Source organism: Magnolia sinica, chromosome 10 (assembly GCF_029962835.1).
Source record: "Magnolia sinica isolate HGM2019 chromosome 10, MsV1, whole genome shotgun sequence".
Classification (NCBI taxonomy): domain Eukaryota; kingdom Viridiplantae; phylum Streptophyta; class Magnoliopsida; order Magnoliales; family Magnoliaceae; genus Magnolia; species Magnolia sinica.
Genome location: NC_080582.1, coordinates 70,466,120 through 70,486,532, shown reverse-complemented (window position 1 = coordinate 70,486,532; position 20,413 = coordinate 70,466,120). Strand labels below are relative to the sequence as shown.

The following is a 20,413-nucleotide window of genomic DNA, read 5'->3' as shown; positions in this document are numbered from 1 at the left end:
ATGTGCGTTAACTACTCTTTTGCTTCATTTCGTTTATAAAAGAGTAGCTTCGGGCTCCAAGTCCTTAGGCTTCCTTCTCTCTGCAGACACTGGTGAAAGGAACTCCATTTTGTCAATTTTAATATACAAAAGCTAGAAACTTATGGCACATTCTATGCAGCAACCCTCTGTTTCATCTTCACTCTTATTTTTTCCATTTTATATTCATGTAATATCAATGAAGAGACATGCTGACCACTCGAGATGAATAAAATACCTTTTGGATGATTGAGTTTACTGCATTCTAGTAATTATCCTAGAAACATATGCCAAAGTGTAACAATTCATGACTTCTCAATAAGTAGCTTGTGATTTTTGGGTTAAAGCATATTAAGATAGTTTTCATATGTGAATGGCATCTATCCTATGTAATATTCTCCTTTTAACAAGCTTGGCAATGGGTTGGGCCTGGGCCAGCAAATTCAAATTCAAAATCCAGGCCAACCTTCGACTATCATGAAGCAATATAATTTTGTGCATTATGATTCCTCTTTCATTACAACTGTGGCCAACATCAAACAACATTATGTTCTAAGTATTTATTTATATTTGATTGATTGTTCTCATGGTTTCTTAATTATGCAGGTCAGCCGCCTTTTGGACCTGATATTTCACAGTCTATATAACCACAAGGAAGTATTTCTCCGGGAGCTTGTAAGGTCTGTATCTTGCTACTAATTCGATTTTTTTATTGTTCATTTAGAGTATTTGACCTATGCTCCTAGGTGCATTGGAGTTATCATCCACCTATTATCCGTACTATACATGTGGCATATGTGTATGGTTATCTTCATCATCCATAATTAATGATTTAGTTGAAGTGTTTGGTCCATGTTTTGTCTTCCCGATGCATTTATAAAATAGAACTAATTAACATAAGTTTAAATAAAATTCAGTAAATTTCTTTAGAACAACTGCCCGTTTGGTAGAAAAGGTAACACCTCTACCTGTGCTCTCTGAGCAGTAGCTCCTTTGGAGCCCGCTTTCACGTTGACCCAAGGGTCCTAGCGTGGAACTACCAGATCTGGCCGTTGAGTCTAAAAGAGAGACACATTCAATTATAAATTTGTTTCTTTAGTTTAAAATTCATTCTGTTATTATTATTTTCACATGTTCATTTATTTTTATTGTCCACACATGTGCTTCTGTTTTAGCTTGATATGATGATTTTGGAATATGTTCCATTGATAATGGGATTCGCAATTTGTACGGCTTGTATATTTCAATATGCAACTGTCCACAAATCAAGTTGTTCATTTTATGAATCTCCATTTAAATGAGAAATATTTGATTATCATATTGTCATATTGCTAGACATATACAGGTGTTAAACATGAGTACTAGACGCAGGGTTAGGCAATCTGTAGGCCCTATGACTGATAGCACCAGCCAACCTCAGCTGCCTCAGGTTACTAGTGGTATAACAAAATGTGTTCTTCTCTCGTGGCCAATATGTGTTTTACCATGTAATTTGCTTTTGTTAATTAGTTTTATATGTACCATTGTGATTTTATTCAACAGATTCAACGTCCAAGAAAACAAAGACTCGAGGCCCCACGCGATGCTTTGATGTTTGGAAAAAGCGTGAAGGTCAACGGATATCTATTTCCGTCAATGATCTAGGGCAGCCCATTTGTGACAATGCTAGTAAGCTGACAAATTTCATAGGGACACTAGCACGCAATGGGGAATATGCTCCCCTTACATTTAATGATTGGAGGGCGGTGCCGAATGCAAAGAAAGATGATATGTGGGGGCTTGTCACGGTAATGGTTACGATGGTTTTTTTTTTTTTTTTTTGTTCATTATGTGATTGTCTGATTTTAACATGTGATGCAGTCCAAGTTTGAGTTTGACGGTAATGCTAAGGCTTGGGTGTTGAAGTCAATTGGTAAAAAATGGAGGGAATGGAAGGGCGAGCTGAAGAAACTCCACTACTCTTCTCATGAGATTGATGAGGAGCGGCTCGCAGATCTTGATGAGCGGGTCCAAGAGGATCAATGGAAGATTCTCGTTCAGTTTTGGAACTCTGAAGAGGGGAAGGTATGCTTCATTCAATTACAAAATTATACAAATCTTTTTGTTGATATCTTATAATTTACTTTATTGGTATATCACATATAGGCTCGTTCTAAAACAAATACAAAGAGTCGGAAGAAACAACTGATTAACCATGCAGCAGGCTCGAAGAGTTTTGCGCGAATACGTGAGGAAGAGGTAAATTTTATTAATAACCTGACAAACCATGTTAGTATATTTGTGTTATATAACTTGTTTACATAATAATAGAGGAAAAAGGCCAATGGGGAGGGTCCGAGCCGAGCAGATATGTTTATATTGACTCATACATGCAAAGATGGAAAGCCTGTGGATGAGGCCTCATCAGTAGTAATGGTATGTTAGTGTATTTACATGCAATAAGAGCTCCATATAAATGTGTTGCAGCAGCTATAGTGTTTACACATTAACTGTTACCATGCGATAATTATTATTGCAGACAAAACTCAATGAAGAAATATCTCAGCAACCTGGGGCCTCACAGAGTAGCACGATAAGGAATGATCTATTATCTCAAGTCATGGGAGAAGATAGGCATGGTCGTGTCCGCACTTATGGGTTAGGACCATCTCCATCTGATTTGTGGGGCACAACATCCAGCCAGCAAAGGATGGCCTCCATTGCTCAGAGAAGAGATGAAAGATATGATGAACTACATGCTGACATAGTCTCTCTAAAAGAAAATATAGCTGCACTCTCATCCTTAAGAGAAGCTGAAATGTCATCCCTCAAAGAAACTATGGTTGAAATCTCATCCACAAGAGATGCTGAAATTTCTTCCTTAAAAGAAACTCTGATGAAATTGATAGCCACTATGAATAATGCAAACAATAACCCACCCACAGTATTCGGTGTTGCAGCTAGTTCTAACATGAACCAACCGTCCTCATTATCAAGACATTGGGTGACCTATCGGGTAATTATATTATATACATGTATATATTTACATATGCACTATGTCCTAGATTATATATAGTTTAGTTGGTATATAATGATTGATATTGATTTATCATTTGCAGAAACGCTCGACGAATAAGGGGAAGACCACGAGTTGTACTAGTGCCGGGGTAATTCCTTACACCAAGTGAATAGTTCTTTTATTGTATTTTAATGTTATTATGTTCTTAATTAGATGATATATTTTATTTTCTAGGATATGACTGGAGTTAGTCTTACAAGTATCATGAAACCTGGGGTTACTATTGCTAAAGGAGTTGTTTTGAGCAAGGATCCCCTCACAAAAGTAGGGGGGCATGAACTTGGAATTGGTTTTTGGGAAGTATTAATTCATGTGGCAATAGTACGGGATGAGGTTTTGATAAGACCCTATGGACGATATAAAACAATTGGGGATGCTATTGGAACGAGTATTGTTTGGCCTTCTATTTTATGTAAGGTAAGATTTTTATTTTATTTTATTTTATTTTTTGCCATATACAATAGAATTTCTTGTACAAAAGATTGCAAGTACTAATTAATTTCTTTTTATTGTTTTGTTTTGCAGGTTTAAGGAGAGATGGATTGAGCTAAATGAAAGGACCTCTCTCTTTCTCTCTTGTAAATATTTTAAATTTTGTGCATGGGTTCAGGATTGATGTGTGATTGGTTTTGGATAGAAAGTGTTTGACTCTAATTTTGCAATTTGGATTGACTTAAGATCCAATGCATATGATAGGTTGGGTTACTAAATCAACAAGTTAGCCAACATGATTTACTCTTGTTCTTTTCAATTTTCTTTATAACTCAATCCAACTCTTGTTCTTTCCATGTTTCTTTACAACATTAATAGGAGGGCGTCTACCTTTTTTAGCATGTTTTTTGAGGCAGTATTAGATGATGGAAGCAAAGTGAAGGAGAACAACTACATTTATGTAAGTATTATAAGTCTTAAGCTCCATTTGGTCATCACACCAATCTTTATGAATCTAAATTTTTATCAAACCAAATGGATCTTAAGCCCTTTTTTAACTCCGCCAATGCAACTACTTGCATTGCCGGTCCCAAGCCCGGGTAAAGGAGGAGGGAGAAGGGCCAGCTAATGAAGTCATTCTTCTCGTAAATTGAAGAGGTAGCCTATGTCATCAGCTTATTTTTTCTTTTAACATCAGGTAATTTTCACTAATGAATCCAACATTGAGCGCGGGAAGAATAAAAGACAGCAAGCTGTTGACTCCAAAATTGGATGTCTCAACAATTTCATTAAGGGCCTGTTTGATTTCCAGTGAAATGGTACATACCAGCGAAAAGAGTAATAATTACTTCCCTGTGTATTTACAAGGCACCTGATTTGACTACTTACTTTTTTGACACGAAAACTGAAGACGTTACAAAATATATATGGGTCCCACTGTGATGCATTTCGCTTATCCACACCGTTCATCCATTATGCCTTTTGAATTTATAGTTTGAGCAAAAAAATGAGGTATATCCAAAACTCAAGTGGATCACACCATACGAAAACAGGAATCGAATACTTACCGTTAAAACCTTTGCGAGGCCACTGTTTCTTTTGGTGTGGGCCACCTGAGTGTTGGATCATCCTCATTTTTTGGCTCATGTCTCAAAATATTGTGGTAAAACATATCGACGGAATTGATATATTATATACATTACCTTGAGGTTCAAAAATTTTAAATAGCTATTTGAACCAGTTCCCAATGCAGAAGTTTCCCTGGATTTTCAAACGGATGAAATGGTAATAATTACCCATTTCCTGGGTATTTACCCAAACTCTTGGAAATCAAACACGGCCTAAGTGTGTCAAAGTCCCAATCCAGGTATATTATGCAACAGTGTTGAGAATGTTATTTCCATTCAATGTGATGTTGTCGACTGATGCGGCAAGTGTCTGAATCTGCTTTTGTGTTGGATTGAAAGTGATTTTTGTGCTTTGCATGCTTATGCTATGTGTGCATGCATGTCTTAACACTGGTCATGTTCTCCAAAGTATCTGATTATGGTATGAACGTTTTAGTTGAATATCATCATTTGAACCGGAAGTCCAGGAAAGTCTGCAGCATCTGAATCTGCTTTTGTTTTAGAAAGAGCTCTAGCTGAGAAGGCAGCCCAGGAGGCAAAACGGGCAGCTGCTACAGATTCTTCCAGCAGTACTTCACAGAGATATTCAAATTCCACAAATCAAGGTGGTATGCAATTCCATATGTGCTATTTTCTTGCATCTTTTTATACCATTGATTCTTCAGAGCTTTGTTTGCATTTTCATGGATGCTTTGCTTATGAATTATACTGTTCTGTCACAATGAAGCTTCCTACTCTAATGGAAAGCATCAAGGAGCTGAGGTTGAAGATGTCAAGCAAGGTGGGAGAGGAATCAACGGACAGTTGAACGTGCGGTATGTGCCTTGTTCAAAACCTACATGTCTGGGAATGCACTTGACAGGTCTGCAACCTGTTTATATGATATTCTGTGTTATGAGTAATAGAGATAAAATATTTTGCTGTAGGTGATGTGGTTCTGTTTAATTTGGGAGACAAGCTTCTTGAATGGAATTACTGTGAGCTTACATTTTTTGTTTTCATTTCAAATTTCAGGCAAAAGCTCTTGCAGAGAAAAATATGCGTGACATTCTTGCATTTCTGTTTGTCTGACCCAAATCAAATCACGATCTACTAGGTTATTATTATCATCTTAAAAGCAATGTTGTAAGACCCAGACAGACCCTAACCTATTTTTGTACGCAGTTTTACAATGTCTGTACTGGAAACCAGAGAAGGGACTTCAATTCCATTTCTTAACTGTAGCCAAATTGGCATCTAACGTCTGAGACTTCAGTCCCATTTCTTAACTGTAGCCGAATTGGCATGTCCTAGTTTCTTGTGGCATAAATCAAGTCATCTTCCTCTTTTTTCTAGGTCCACCTCACACAGATAATTTGACTCCATCATATTGGTAGTTTTATGTCCAATCCAAACCGGGCCAACCAGTGGCATCATCATAGTGTTATCAATGGTGGACCAGACAGTTGGACTGGATGGCTGCCCGACCTGGATGGTTGAACTGTTGACCCAGATGATTTGAACAGTTTTCCATGGGTTTTCTAGTGTCACAGTCCTTTTCGTTGCTGAATATTCCATGAGATGATTGGCTAATATTTTTCACATCTCACAAATACCAATATTAATAGAAAGTTTTTGATCTGCTAAAGGTCCGTTGCTTGCTTTCCTGTTTCCTCATTCCATATAATTTACTTGAATCCTCATCATGTTGAAATTAAAATATTGAAAAATATCATAGCACCTATATCTATACTAGATATAATGTGAGTAGCTTTTGGACATTTTTGCCCCTGCAATTAAAAATACAGGTTTTAATTGAATTATATATAATAAAAAAATCTGGGTCCTCTCAAATCTATACAAAGACTTTTACCAGCGCTTGTGTAGACTTCTATCGGCTTTTTTCTGTAACAAAAGGTGTCCAGAAACCATATTATTGCCGGCACTTGCATTGACTTTTGTGGCGCTTTTTCCAATTTTACCGGTGCTTCTTTCACAATTCTCTTAGCGCCGGCATAACTTTTTGCCGACATACCCAACTATCAGCGCTTGACAAGCGCCGTAAAAGTATAGGCGGCGTTTTTTGAGACTTTTACAGGCGGTTATGACCGCCGGAAAGATCAGACCAATCTACTTATCAACTAGTCTACATATGCAATCTTGACCTGATTAGCAGATACCCATTGTTTTCCATGGTGTGGCCCACGTGATGACTAGTTCGGTCTAATTTTTGCATCAGTCTCTTCATGATAGTATCTAACCTTTTGGATAGATTGTACTGTTCTAGCCAGTGATGATGGACATTGATGATCTAATTTTGACTGTTGGCTTATTTTTAAATGTGGGTGCCCACCAATCAACAAGCTAAGATCATCCTTTCATTTTTCTTTCCTTTCTTTTCCTATTTCGGGTTACAATCCATCTGCAACAGGGTCTACAATTTGGTCAGTTTCGAATGGTCTGCGTGTATTCCGTGTGTACAGTACCGCTTGCATGCTTATTGATTTGGAGAGGGTTGCGGAAAATTTCATGGCCAAGATGGATCTCAGAAGAGGCCCAGTCAATGACAGACCTTAAATCAGACATATCTCGCAATCTGAAATCAGTTATCGGGCCTAAACTATATAATTTTGAGGTAGAACGAACTACTTTAGCCACCCAACCCTGCTATGCGCAAGCCAGATTTACGAAATACCACCGGATTGATAATCGTTTTCCTTTTTTAATTCCGTTTTAATTATAAATAATAAGTTTTAGTTTGATTATAACTCTTCATCCGTTGAGCTTTAGGAGTTGTGCCCAACGTGAAAAGAGCTTAGAATAAGTAGGAGAACAGCTTGGTGAAGCCAAATAGGACACTTACTATTTTTGGCCAACAACCTTGGGCACCAGTAGACATCAGGGCCATCTATAAATAGTAAGTTTATTATTTATAGTAAGTTGTGAATTCTAAAAGATTTAGTTATAGTTTGATTCCGATTTCTCTCTCATTGCTTGACATCCCTTTTTAAAGGGTCGTGAACACGTTTATTTCATTCATCAATTAATTTCGAATTTTATAGAAATTATTTTCTATTTTCTTGTTCTTTTCCTTGTGGATTCGAGGAGTCTCTGGGTGGAGAATAGTTATTCTATTGAGGAAGATGGTGCTCGACCTCACGTCCTCCCCTATGTCACTTATGGGTCTTCAAACTCTACTAGAGTACCATGATTTTTTTTATTTTTATTTTTTGTCACATTTGGAAGATTAGTCCGGATGGACGCAAACAAACCAACTTATCATTCACTTGTGAATTTCAAGACACATTTAAAGAAAAAATAAAAAATAAAAAACCAATGAAAATCCTTATTACAAATTAGAAATCTTCACATATAGAGATCATCAATTCACCCATGCATCAGAAGCTGTCAATAGAGCAAACTGTAAGTTAGTTTCAAAGTTCAAATAATATAATAAATGTGAACTATGCTACCATCAAAATGTCAGATGGGTCCCCTCATAAGGTGGACCACAAGTGTACGAATAAAGACCGTTCGGTTTTAGCAAAAAAAATAAAAATAAAATAAAAAAATCACCGGATAGTCTAGCTACATTCAACCTACACATTTGGTCCACACGATTATCAACTGGCCCGATTTTTGGGCCAAGGCGCGTTGGTGGTGGTATCACCTGATCGGTCAGTCCTCACGTATGCATTATACCCTAATCTTAGCATTTCTCATTTCATTTTCACTATTACAAGCTAGTTAGTCATTTCGGGTCATCTATTATAAAATAAAAATTTGGCCATAATTTCTATGAGCGCGGAGAGATCATTTGAATTCAAATAATATTTTTTCTCCCCAAGTTTCTAAAATACTTAGAAGATATTATACAAAATAAATACAGGATGGATAGGGTGTATTTCTAATTTGTAAAATTTTATATTTAAATTCATAAGAATTTTCATACAGAGATATAACTAATTTAATTGTCATGTCATCAACTTCATTTAATTTTATTATTTTAAATTTAAATTTAATACTTTTCTACATATAGAAATATGGCCAATTCAATTACCAGGTCATTAACTTGATTTAGTCTTATTATTATAATTGTGGTTCCCGTGTGTGGCCCACCTAGCTTTATGGTCCCGAGCCTTGAGAAGCTGATGATCATATTATCATAATGAAAGCATCCGATGGATGATACACATGCACTTAGAAATTGCATACATGGCATACAAGTAACTTAAACCGTCCACAATATAGGTCCCAGATTAGATGTATCATCGACTGAAAGTCACGATTGTTTGGCTAAGTATCAGATTGGTGGACATTTACTGGACGGTAAAAAAAAAAAAAAAAAAAAACATCCAACAGTCCCAATTTCATTTTGGGACTGTCGCTTAGCGACAGCGGGTTCCACATTTTGGTCGGTTTAATATGTGTTCATGTATGCAACGTGTATAATTTCTTGGTGCCTGTGTATCAAGCTTCAGAGTCTGCCAGAGTAACAAATAACTCCCCTCTGTGCTAGGAGTGCACATGGGTCGGTTCGGTCCGGTTTTGGGGTGAAACCGGAACCGAACTGTTCCTAACGGTTCTAGGATATTTGGAACCAAAACCGTACCATTAGCAGCCTAGAACCGAATCGGAACCGGACTGTTAAAACCGGTTCGGCTACGGATCAGTTCCACGGTTCTGGGCTTTTTATGATCCAGCTCAATTCCATCTTTTATTTTATAATTTAGCCTATGTCCATTCGTGTTGTGATTCATTTGATGAATGGTTTAGATATTGTATAAGGTATGCAAAAATATATTTATGGAAACAATCAAATGATGCATTGTAAACCATAAATCATGAGTCAAATATGGAAACATTCAAAGGGTTTTTGGTTCGGTTCCAAGTTCGGTTCCAGGTTCAGTTCTAGAGTTCAGATCCACGGTAATTTGGTTCTACGGATCGGTTCACGGTTTGGTTCGGTTTTACATACCCCTCAACCAAGAACCAAACCGATATAATCGGTTCTTTGATTTTTGGAACCAGAATCGAAATCGGTGCACTCTAGAACCGGATCAAACCGGACCGTTTGGTTGGTTCCGGTCCGGTTCCACAGTTCTACCGATTCGATGTGCACCCCTACTCCTTGCATAAAATCTCGGAAATGGATTAGCTACTCCCCCTGCCACCGGCCAATGGCTGATGGTCGGTGCTTTGTGGGCCCCACCATGATGTATGTGTTTCATCCATTCCGTCCATTTATTTTTCTAGATCATTTTATGGTATGAGACAAAAAATGAGGTATATCTAAATCTCAAATGGACCACATTACAAGAAATAGTGTTTAATGAGGCCATTAAAGTTTTGGATCAAGCTGATCTTTGTTTTTCCCCTTCATCTGGGTCTGTATGACTTAATCAACCAATGGGATGTCAAATAAACAGTACAGTGGAACTTTGGAAGGTTTTAATGGTGGATATCAAATCACTATTGTTATCCTGTGGTGTGGTCCACCTGAGATTTATATTCGTCTCATTTTTGGGATAAACCCCTAAAATGATATGTAAAATTGTATTCGTCTCATTTTTGGGATAAAGCCCTAAAATGATCTGTAAAAATGTATGAACCGAATGAATGAAACACATACATCATGGTGGGGCCCACAGAGCACCGACCATCAGGTACGGGGCTGGTGGCAGAGGGAGTAGCCAATCCGTTCTCTAAAATCAACATTTTTCAGTGATCAGAACTGTTCACATGGTGGGCCACCACGTGGATTTTCCATCTGTGAAAAAGTAAGGGGATTGGAATGTGGCGGCCATCCAATCAGTAGCCTGCAACATGAACGGTTAGAGCAGTGGTCCATATCCAATCAAAGATATAAAAATTTTTTTTAAAAAATCACACCAAATGGATGGTTGTACAGCTGTCCTAACACTACGAGTTCCTTCATATATATATAGCCTATCCACGTGATGGCCCACCATCACAACTCCCAATTACCAGATATGTTTGCCACGTGTGCAGTGATGAGGGAGATGCTTAACCATAATCCTTGTCTATTTTAAATGGCTGCAATTAGAGATGGGCATCGAGTCGAGTCGAACCAAGTTAAGGCTGGCTCGAACTGATCTCGACCGAGTCTGATCCAGTCAGAAGTACTGAGCCGGGTCTAATTGAGAGATGAGGGAGTGGAGAGGAGAGAGGAGGGTGATGGTGGTTGGTGGTTGCTGAGCTTGGAAGAGGAAGAGGAGGAGGATGAGAGAGGGAGGGAGGGAGTGGAGAGGAGAGAGGAGGAAGATGAGGGTGATGGTAGTGGGTGGTTGCTGGGCTTGGAAGAGGAGGAAGATGAGGAGGGAGAGAGATGTTGGTATCAGGTCGGGGTAGGATTAAAGAGTCGGGTCGAGTCGGATTTCGGATCGAGTTGGGTCTAACTAGATCGAGTTCGGGTCGAGTTATAGGGTAACTCGAACTCGACTTGGTTTGAGTTCGGATTAGGCGAAACTAACTCGGTTCAAACCGACTCACCCATTCGGTTTAGATCCAGTCGGATCGGACAGAATCAGACGAGTCGAGTTAGCCATATCGGGTTGTCCCGTGCTCATCACTACTGTTGAGACCTGACCTGATCAGGGCCCATGTATGGACTGGGCTTTGACTCTTATGTAGGCCCAGGACCAGCCCACCTAAGTTGAACGTGGACTGAAGGTCTGAAGCTTTTGTACACATGCGTTGAAAATAATAAGAGGATGCTTTGTTACCTTGCTTAGAGATGGTCCACTCCTTGTCGAATCCAAGCGCCCAGAAGAAATATCCACGTATGTTCTTTTCCCTCTGTCCGTACTTGATCTTCCCTATGATTGACGTGGCATCATCGTAACCGATCCACGATGTCCCAGCATATGAATAGGCAGACACTGTAGCCCCATCATAGGACATTGTGGCATTGTTCTGGACATTGTAGTCCATCAAATCAGAGTATACGATGATGCCGTCTCCGGGGCCCACACCGACAGCCGGTGCTCCGATACCGTGAATACTCGGGTCCTTGAGCTGCCATGTTCGACCGTAGAGCGGTAGGCCCATCACAACCTTCCAAGGTGGGATACCAGCATTGATCCACGACGTGATGCCGTAGCTAGTCGTCAGATTCGAACCGTTGGGATCATACAACGCTGCATGAGCCCCAGTGACCGACGTGTCCCATGATCCATGGTAGTCGAAGCACATAGGACTCACCCAATCAAGGTTCCGACGGATCGATCCGGTGCGGTACGTTCGTTTGACGCCGTCTAGTAAGATATCAACAGAAAAGTAGACTGCAGCAGTGAGAAGTAGCCGGCGACGGCCGGTGTCCTTCGCCTCTTTCCTGAGTGTGGCCAGCCACTCAGCGAAGAGGAATCCGAGATTATCCATCTCCTCCTGATTCTGTGGGAATTCCCAGTCAAGATCAAGCCCATCTAGACCGTACATCCGAGCAATGGTTATCGTTGAGTTGATGAATACGGCCCGCGATGATGAATTACTGACCATGAGTGCAAAGATGGTGCGATTGCTTCCTCCACCTCCAATGGACAGAAGAGCTTTGACTGGTGGGTGCTTGCTGTGCATCGTCGCAGTGAAGTTCAGCAGCATCTGATCGTGTGGCTGAGTTATCACAAGCTCATAAGTGTTCTGATCGGGCATGACGAATGCGTAGTATACATGTGTGAAGTAAGATGTATCAATGGCCGATGCCGAGAAGGCCGATGATCGACCTGAAGGCCAATAAGCAGCTTTGACCGATGATCTTCGTGGGCCGGGAGCTGGGGAAGGTGGAGCATGAATAGGCAATTGAGATGGAGCTGGTGGAGCCGACATGGGTGGATACGACGGTTCAGATGGAGCCGGCGCAGGTGGGACCGACATCGGTGCACTAGAAATGGGTCCAGGGCTGGTCGAGGAAGATGGGCTACATGGTGCAGGCGAATTAAGAGATGGTGTAGGAATCCTAGGGATAGAAAACCAAGGGGCTGGTGTCGGCGACGATGCTGGGCTGTCGGCATCGGCTCCACCATGCAAGGCTGAGATGAATAGTAGCAGTGCCATAGTCAGGTGGGCCATGGCTAGTTAGAGAAATACACAGGGGCTTGGTGTATTCCTTTGCATGAAGCTGTAGAGATTGTGTATTTATTTATGTGGGTGGAGCTCCGGTTGTATCGATATTCGATGTTGCAGCATTTTTGTTGTGTTTGGAGGGTTGTGTTTACATCGAAGAGAGTTTCATTGATTTCTAGTGCTTAAACTAATGTAATGTTTTGAGAATGTGGAGCCACTTGGATCACGTTCATTAGGTGGGACTGTTGTGAATGTGCCTCAGCTGTTGATATGATGAGTGGGCCACACTTGATGAGTGTACCTTATTGAATTTTGTTACGGGTGATGTTTTCAGAGGATCCCGCTTGATGAACGGCTAGGATCTCACATCCACGCTGTTCATCCGTTTTGACAGATCATTTGAGGGCATGATAACATAGATGAAGCAGATCCAAATCTTTCATGGACCACACCACAGGAAAAAGTGGTGATTCAATACCGTCCATTAAAACTTTTTGGGGCCACCACAATGTTTATTTTCCATCCAACGTGTACTAAGGTCACAGAGGTCTGGATGATGCGATCATAAGAATATCAGATCGATGGAAAACTTCTGTGGCCCTCAAGAAGTTTTTAATGGAGGCTATTCCATCACCATTTTTATCTTTGGTGTGGTTCACCTGAGATTTGGATCTGCTTCTTTTCGGGGATCATGTCTCAATTGATCTTTCAGAATGGATGGACGGCGTGGATGTAAGACACATACATCAAGATGGGCCTTACGTTGAGTGATCCTCCCATCTCGGTCGCCGCGCTGGCATTGCGTGCGACGCCCCGTCGCATGAAGCTCATACGGTCAGAAGAAGCCGTGTCGCAGGCAATGCGCGTACGTTTTGCTCGGCGCTTCGCAGCCGATTGCTTGGCCTGCTCTTCGTTTAACATGATACACTGTTATGATAGTTTACCACCATTTAAAGGTTTAGGGACCTTGAACTTCAGGCCTGTCTTGTCATAGTTGTACGATGATCTATACCGTCCAAATCTGTGAAACAAATTGATGGAACATTATTAAGAAATTATACCAAGAAAATGGTGGTTACGATCTATTTTTAATATTGAATTTGGAGAGGGGACACGTCAATTTGATGGTTAGGTGATGTTTTATTTAAACCAACACGATTTAAATGATATTTAAACTCGCAAGTATACGAATCAGATGCAGATACGGTACGTATTACGAGATCGTTCCCACGAGAACTGGTCGTCACAATTCAAATCTACGATTCTCCTTAACTAATCCAACAAATAATGGAATGAATTACTAAGCACAATTTTATGAAAAAAAAAAAAATTAATTAAGAACAGGGAAGAAAATTCAATCAGAGAGAGAGCACTAGGACTTTCGAATCCACCCCTAATTATCCTAACCTTGTTTTGTCTGTTGATTCACTTTGATCTAGATTGATACCACTTATACAGAGAAAGCACAATCTGTGTCCTTAATCGGGCATACAAACTGTCTAATTCCTTTAAGCAATGCCATGAATGACATATCCCATATCCTTGGTCGGGTACATGGAATGTACATTCATTAAAGCACCCTGTTTCTTCCTCTATAGGAAACTTGTTCTTGATCAGACACAAGCACCTATAATAAGCATTCAAACAACATCCATATATATACTTTAATCAAATTCATAGATGGAGAAGTATAGAATTTAAACCCATAAAGCCCACTTAAAGAAAGAAACAAATTAATTGAAATTCAAAGTAAATCAACCAATACAAGAGCTAATCAAATTAGGGGCTTCATCTCAGCCCTAGCTGAGAGATTAGTGACCCATAAAATCCATAAAAAATATTAAATAAAATTCATAAAAAAACATCAAACCAAACAATCTCTCTCTCTCTTCTTTCTTCTCTTCCTTGCTCCAGATCTGGAATCCCCTCATTCTGAATGCCTTTCCCACGTCCAAAACTCTCCTTCTATAGCTGCTGGATGGCTGGGGTCGGTGGCAGAGTCGTAGAAGGACTCGAAGTACAATTTTTCGCAGCTGTGATTGGTGGGCCCCACAGAGGCATTTTCTGGAAAATCTACCCCGTCCATTGGATTCAGGACGAAATTTCAGTCAAGAATAGGTGGTTTTGAAGGTCCATTAGCGCGGCCCACAGAAGAAATCTCAAAAAAACTCAGTTTTGAACGTCCCGGGGCAGTCTACTTTTGGCCTCTGTACCGCACACGTGTGTACGCATGGGCGAGGAATGTCAACATGGTTTTGAAGCTTTCAAAGCCTTCTACACGATGGACGGATCAGATCTTCCATCTGATCGAAGATGGTGGGCCATAACCACCCGGAAGTCAGTTCTTCGCGGACGTGCGTAAGCCTTCGCACGTCCGGCGCTGTGATGCTCGGTGGGCCCCACATAAGCTTTTTCGGGGAAATCCACCCCGTCCATTGGATAGAGGACGAGATTTCGTTCAAATATGGATGGTTTTGAATTTGCATGGACGCAGCCCAGAGAAGAAATCAGAACAAAATCAGTTTTGAACGTCACAAGACGGCCTGTTTGTGGCCTCTGTATCATGCACGTGTGCACGCATGAGCACAAACTGCAAACATGGTTTTGTAGCTGATGAACCCTTCTACATAATGAACGGCTCGGATCGGCCGTACGTGTTACCGGTGGGGCCCACAGCGGTCCGTAAAAAGCGGTCTTTCCGCCCGTTGCGGCGCTGGAAACGGAAAGTTCCGTTTTTTGAAAGGAATCGGGTCAGCGCTGCTGACCGACGCCGGCTTGCTCGGTGCTCAGCCGGTGGAAACGTGCAGTGTGCACGCTCCTCATACACAGGGCCCACTGTGATGTTTACGAGAAATCTACACCATCCATCCTCTTTATCATGGTAATTTAGCCGTCAATACCAAGGTTGAGGCAGTTCCAAATATCAGGTGGGCCCCAAATTGGAGATTAATAGGCTGATCTATCCGTTGGACCACTTCCCGAGCTCTTCAATGGCTGAAATTTAATATGTACGGTTAATTTACGGCCCTCATCCCATGTATGAAGTTTCGAACTGATCGGATAGCGGGAACCATGTGATCTTGCATTCTGGACCCTTTTCGGGCCCTTTTGGCTTGCTTTCCTCAGATCTCAGGCATGTAAAATCTTCATTATTGATTCTCTGGAGTTCATCCCGTGCTCTGGAGACTTTGGATCATGAAATCCATGCCTTTAACATCAATTTTCAATTAACGCTCCTGACTTCATCCTGTAACAAAAATACAATTAAAATACTCCATTAAGCATTATCATATACGTAAAATCTGGTAATGTTTAGGGTCTAATATGCAATATTTGACCCTGATCACAACCCCCAACCAGCATTTTGCTAGTCCCGAGCAAAGTATGCGAAAAATAATTTTAGAAATAAAAGATGATTCCTGTAACTCAAGTAACTTGTGAACAGACAGCTGAGATGTGAAAATTCTAAGATTCATGAATGGTAAGTAGAGTTTTCTCCTGAAATCAAGCTCACAGTAAACTTCATAATCGAGTTCAACATATTAATCCATTAATTAGAACATTTCTGAACATCGAGCTCCATGAATGTAAAGTGTAATCTCGACTTACAAACATTAAGAGATCCAATTGTCAATCTCATGATATCATTGGTAATTCGTGACAACCAAGCTTGAAACCAACACTTATCTCACAGATTAATTTTTAATTTTACCAACCTTTGATTTTCTTTATGAGCAGTAACGCAAATGAGGGGAATCAAATTCTTACCTATAGGGAGCAAACCTATGGCGAAAACTCGTCGCCTCATTTTTTATAAGTCAACTATGGAGAATCAAATCTATACCTATAGGGAGCAAACCTATGGTGAAGATTATGTGACTTAGCCTTTTAATTCTTCTTTTTACCAAGTTAATCATTCAGTTATCGAACCGAAAGCTTAATGTGTAAGCGAGATGTGATATGTGAAATCATGACTCAATCAATGTTTACAACGTCTAATCATGGATTAACAAATCAAAATGGACTGTGAAATCAAGCAGATGGCCGAATCTAGAAGTCATTAGTTACCAACATCATGTATCTTATAATGGTAAAATCACAACTATCCTTCAAAATCACTTTGAATTCAATAGAAATTCTAGAAAAAATTTTAAAATTTTCACAAATTTTGCTCAAAACCAAGAAAATACTGATTAGGTTACCTAATCTCCCACCCCCAACCTAAAATCTACATTGTCCTCAATGTAAAAGAAATAATCATGCGATGCACATGGAACAACGAATAATAAAAGAGGAATGAGGGAAAGATAGTACCTGGACGGAGAATCAAGAGGCTTCCCCAAATTATCAATGTAAGAGCAAGTTAGGGCAAGAGAGAAACATAAGCAAAAATAACAAAAAGAAAAACAAAAGAAGATCCTACCTATACCACTTTCGCAAGTGCTCTCGATTGCATTTAGCGCATGCAACAAGCCTTTAAACCCCTAGGTTACCCCTAGTGGACGAGTTGTAGTCTCGTGAGGGTTTGCAGTAATGTTACCCACAAACATTGAAGTAACTAACTAAGAAAAATGAAAATGAACGAAATAAAAAGCAATACAATAAAGCAAAAGGGGTTGCCTCCCATGAGCGCTAAGTTTAACGTCTTACCAGACAAGAACGGACCATGAATGAAATAATCTTTATAACCGTGGTCCGCCAAAGAAATTCCCTCAACACTTTCATTAACCGATCCTAGGATAAGTGATGTGAGTTCCCATGAACGGTGCTATCTGAAATAAGGCAACCGACACTGTCGTCAAATAATTTAAGGACTTCTGCTCGAACGACTTCTTCTATGTTAGGATCACGCTTCCTTTGCATGTTATGCGATATTACCACAGCATGATCCATCCATACAGTGGGGCATACTCCCTGAATTTTTTCTATCTTCCGTTCAATTGCTGCCTTATATGCTTTAAGAACATTAAGCAGCCTGCTCGCCTTTGTCTTCTCAGAGTTACAAATTGTGCTGTCAGGAAGAGTCTCAGAGGGATGAAGAGGTTCCACTTTCGCTCTCCATTTTTCAGTCTCCAATATAGGAGTAGAGTCGAGCAATGCATTGACTTCATGGATGAGACTATCAATGTCAAAATCCATGCCCGATTGTGCTAAGCAGGTCTCAAGAGGATCTTCAAAAGATGTACGGAAGGAGTCCTGTACAAGGCTCTCGATCATGTCCACTTCAAATATGTCATCCAAATCTGAGGGTTGTTGTCCTGCATTAAAAACATTGAGTTTAATATTCATGTTACCAAAGGACAATTTCATAACTCCATTCCTGCAATTGATAATAGCATTAGATGTGGCCAAAAATGGACGACTCAAAATGACTGGGATCTGACTATGAAGATTCTGGACAGGCTGAGTATCTATAACTATGAAACCCACTGGAAAATAAAATTTATCAACCTGGACTAACACATCTTCAATAATACCCCGGGGCACCTTGACAGATCTATCGGCTAGTTGTAATGTTACCTTAGTCGGTTTCAACTCACCAAGTCCTAGCTGCTCATAAACCGAATATGGTAACAAATTGACACTCGCCCCTAAATCAAGTAATGTCTTCCCGATCTTATGATCTCCTATGCCGCAAGAAATGGTGGGAGCTCCTGGATCCCTAAATTTAGGAGGGGTGTTATGTTGAATCATGGAGCTGAGCTGCTCTGCAAGGAAGACTTTCTTATGAACATTCTGCTTACGCTTTTGAGTGCATAAATCTTTAAGAAACTTAGCGTAAGCAGGGACTTGCTTGATAGCGTCAAGCAACGGGATGTTGACTTGCACTTTTTGAAACACATCCAAGATTTCATCAAAGTTATTTCTTTTCTTTATTGGTGCCAGACGTTGAGGAAAGGGTGCTTTGGGCACATAAGGTGGCACATTAGTGGCTCTTGGAGAGTCAGAGAGCTTTTGGACTTTGGATGCATTGGTATGGCTCTTTGCTTCATCTTGATCTTCTGTTTTAGAATTTGATTCATCCCCAGGCATCTCTATTCTGTTATCAATCTGCTTGCCTGACCTAAGGGTAGTGATCGATTTGGCCTGTTCATGATATTGCTCTTGGTTGGAATTAGAGCCAATCTCATACTGTCCCTTTGGATTAGCCTCAGGTTGGCTAGGGAACTTGCCCTTCTCTCTCTCACTCAATGTGGCAACTAGTTGACCCATTTGTACTTCCAGCTTGGCAATGGATTGTGCATTTGCATGTAAGCTTTGCTGGTTGACCAGTAAGGTTTGTTGGGTGTCTTTTTGGAATTGGAGAGAACTCTGCATGAAAAGATGGAGTGTATCCTCAAGAGATGGTTTCCTTGATTGTGTAGGCAGTTGTTGATATTGTGGAAACTGTTGAGGTTGTTGACTGCCAACTTGGAGGTGCGGTTGCATGGGAGGATTTCCAGATGGTCCTCCTTGTTGTGGTCCTTTTGCCCAAGAGAAATTTGGATATCTAGCCCACCCTGGGTTGTATGTGTTCGAGTAAGGATCATTCCCAGATTTTTGAAAAGTGTTCATAGCATGAACTTGTTCAGAGAGAAGTTCTGGGAATGCTGCACCAGATGGACAAGACTGCATAGGATGGGCAGGACTAGAACATGTGGCATATGCCTCGACTTGAGCTGTTTGTGGTGGTCCACTATTTAATACCAGAGCATCAACTTTCTTTGTCAGGTTATCAAGCTTGGCGCTCAGCTCTGGCATGACTCCTATCTCATATATACCACCTCTCTTTTGTGGTTGGGGACTTCTGTCACCTCTATTTGAATAATCCCATTGCTGGGAATTTTCGCACAAGGTTTCAAAGAAGTTCCATGCTTCGACATCACTTTTGGTCATGAATGACCCTCCACTGGTGGCATCAACCATGCGATGGTTCTGTGGTGTCAGACCGTCATAGAAGTATTGAACTTGTTGCCACTTCTCAAAACCATGGTGAGGACATTTAAGAAGCAAGTCCTTCCATCTTTCCCAACATTCATGAAAGTGCTCGCCCTCTTTTTGTGTGAAGTTAGTAATTTCTCTACGGAGGGCATTGGTTTTGTGAACGGGGAAGAACTTGTTTAAGAACTTCTTAGACAGTTGGTCCCATGTAGTGATAGATCCAACTTCTAGAGAATTCAACCATGCTTTCGCCTTATCCTTCAAAGAAAAAGGAAACAGGCGTAGGCGGATCGAATCGTCTGAGAAGTTTTGGAACTTAAAGGTGGAGCAAATGTTTAAGAATTCTTTCACATGATGATATGGGTCCTCCTTGTCCAATCCATAAAAGGATGGCAACAATTGTATAACTCCAGGTTTAAGTTCAAAGTGTGCTGCCGTAGTGGTTGGCAACACTATGCATGAAGGCGCATTAAATTGGACAGGAGCTGAATAATCTTTGAGAGCTTTAACTTCAGTCTCATTCGCCATTTCAACAGGATTATTTCTCAATCTTTCACGAATTGTTCTTTCAATCTCAGGATCAAACGGTGCTAGTTCTCTATTCAGAGATCTACGTCCTAGCATAAACTATGCTATCAATATAAGAAAGAAAACTAAACTAAGATGCAACCTAAGATGAATAAAACTAAAGGAAAAAGTTATGAATTCCTAAGAACAAGAGAAAGCTATGTAAACGAGAATTGGAAAGAAGAACCCGAGAAAAGGAGATGATGAATGTCTGAAGATTTGAGAGCTC

At 40.4% G+C, this 20,413-nt stretch overlaps 2 protein-coding genes, 1 long non-coding RNA gene and 1 other non-coding gene across 8 annotated transcripts; 3 read left to right on the top strand and 1 right to left on the bottom strand.

Moving 5' to 3' along the window:
* Positions 1–258: 258 nt before the first annotated feature.
* LOC131216938 (uncharacterized) lies at positions 259–4,303 on the top strand. 5 transcript variants are annotated; one of them, XR_009157113.1, is made up of 12 exons: positions 261–698; positions 1,354–1,457; positions 1,561–1,805; positions 1,879–2,082; positions 2,164–2,256; positions 2,329–2,433; positions 2,537–3,013; positions 3,117–3,164; positions 3,251–3,493; positions 3,602–3,772; positions 3,887–3,968; positions 4,206–4,303. XR_009157113.1 is itself a non-coding variant. In XM_058211577.1 (10 exons), exons 1-10 carry the CDS (start codon positions 496–498, stop codon positions 3,605–3,607), a joined length of 1,728 nt encoding a protein of 575 aa, XP_058067560.1. In that variant the 5' UTR covers positions 261–495; the 3' UTR covers positions 3,608–3,807. The 5 variants fall into 5 exon arrangements, 4 of the variants coding, with proteins under 4 accessions (XP_058067561.1, XP_058067560.1, XP_058067563.1 ...); XM_058211577.1 differs by lacking the exons at positions 3,887–3,968; positions 4,206–4,303 and having other exon boundaries at positions 3,602–3,807; XM_058211580.1 differs by lacking the exons at positions 3,887–3,968; positions 4,206–4,303 and having other exon boundaries at positions 274–698; positions 1,364–1,457; positions 3,602–3,807.
* A 580-nt stretch (positions 4,304–4,883) lies between these two features.
* On the top strand, positions 4,884–5,973 carry LOC131216939 (uncharacterized). Its single transcript, XR_009157114.1, has 2 exons — positions 4,884–5,240; positions 5,363–5,973. It is a non-coding gene; the product is annotated as an uncharacterized LOC131216939 (long non-coding RNA).
* Positions 5,974–7,996: 2,023 nt separating this feature from the next.
* Positions 7,997–16,149, bottom strand: LOC131217580 (class V chitinase CHIT5a-like; the record flags this gene model as incomplete). The annotated part of the gene is made up of 3 exons (XM_058212515.1): positions 7,997–8,019; positions 11,361–12,383; positions 16,131–16,149. Coding segments are annotated over 3 exons (1,065 nt in total), but the record flags the coding sequence as incomplete, so codon positions are not given.
* Positions 16,150–19,660: 3,511 nt separating this feature from the next.
* On the top strand, positions 19,661–19,767 carry LOC131217765 (small nucleolar RNA R71). The gene has a single exon (XR_009157355.1). It is a non-coding gene; the product is annotated as a small nucleolar RNA R71 (small nucleolar RNA).
* The last annotated feature ends 646 nt before the right edge of the window (positions 19,768–20,413 follow it).

What these genes read in the sequence shown, in the direction of transcription:
- LOC131216938 (XM_058211577.1), top strand. Translation starts at nt 496, where the DNA reads ATGAAGCAATATAATTTTGTGCATTATGATTCCTCTTTCATTACAACT. An exon ending in TTTCTCCGGGAGCTTGTAAG is followed by an intron (nt 699 to 1,353) that starts GTCTGTATCTTG and finishes TCATATTGCTAG; the next exon opens with ACATATACAGGTGTTAAACA. An exon ending in GACATTGGGTGACCTATCGG is followed by an intron (nt 3,014 to 3,116) that starts GTAATTATATTA and finishes TATCATTTGCAG; the next exon opens with AAACGCTCGACGAATAAGGG.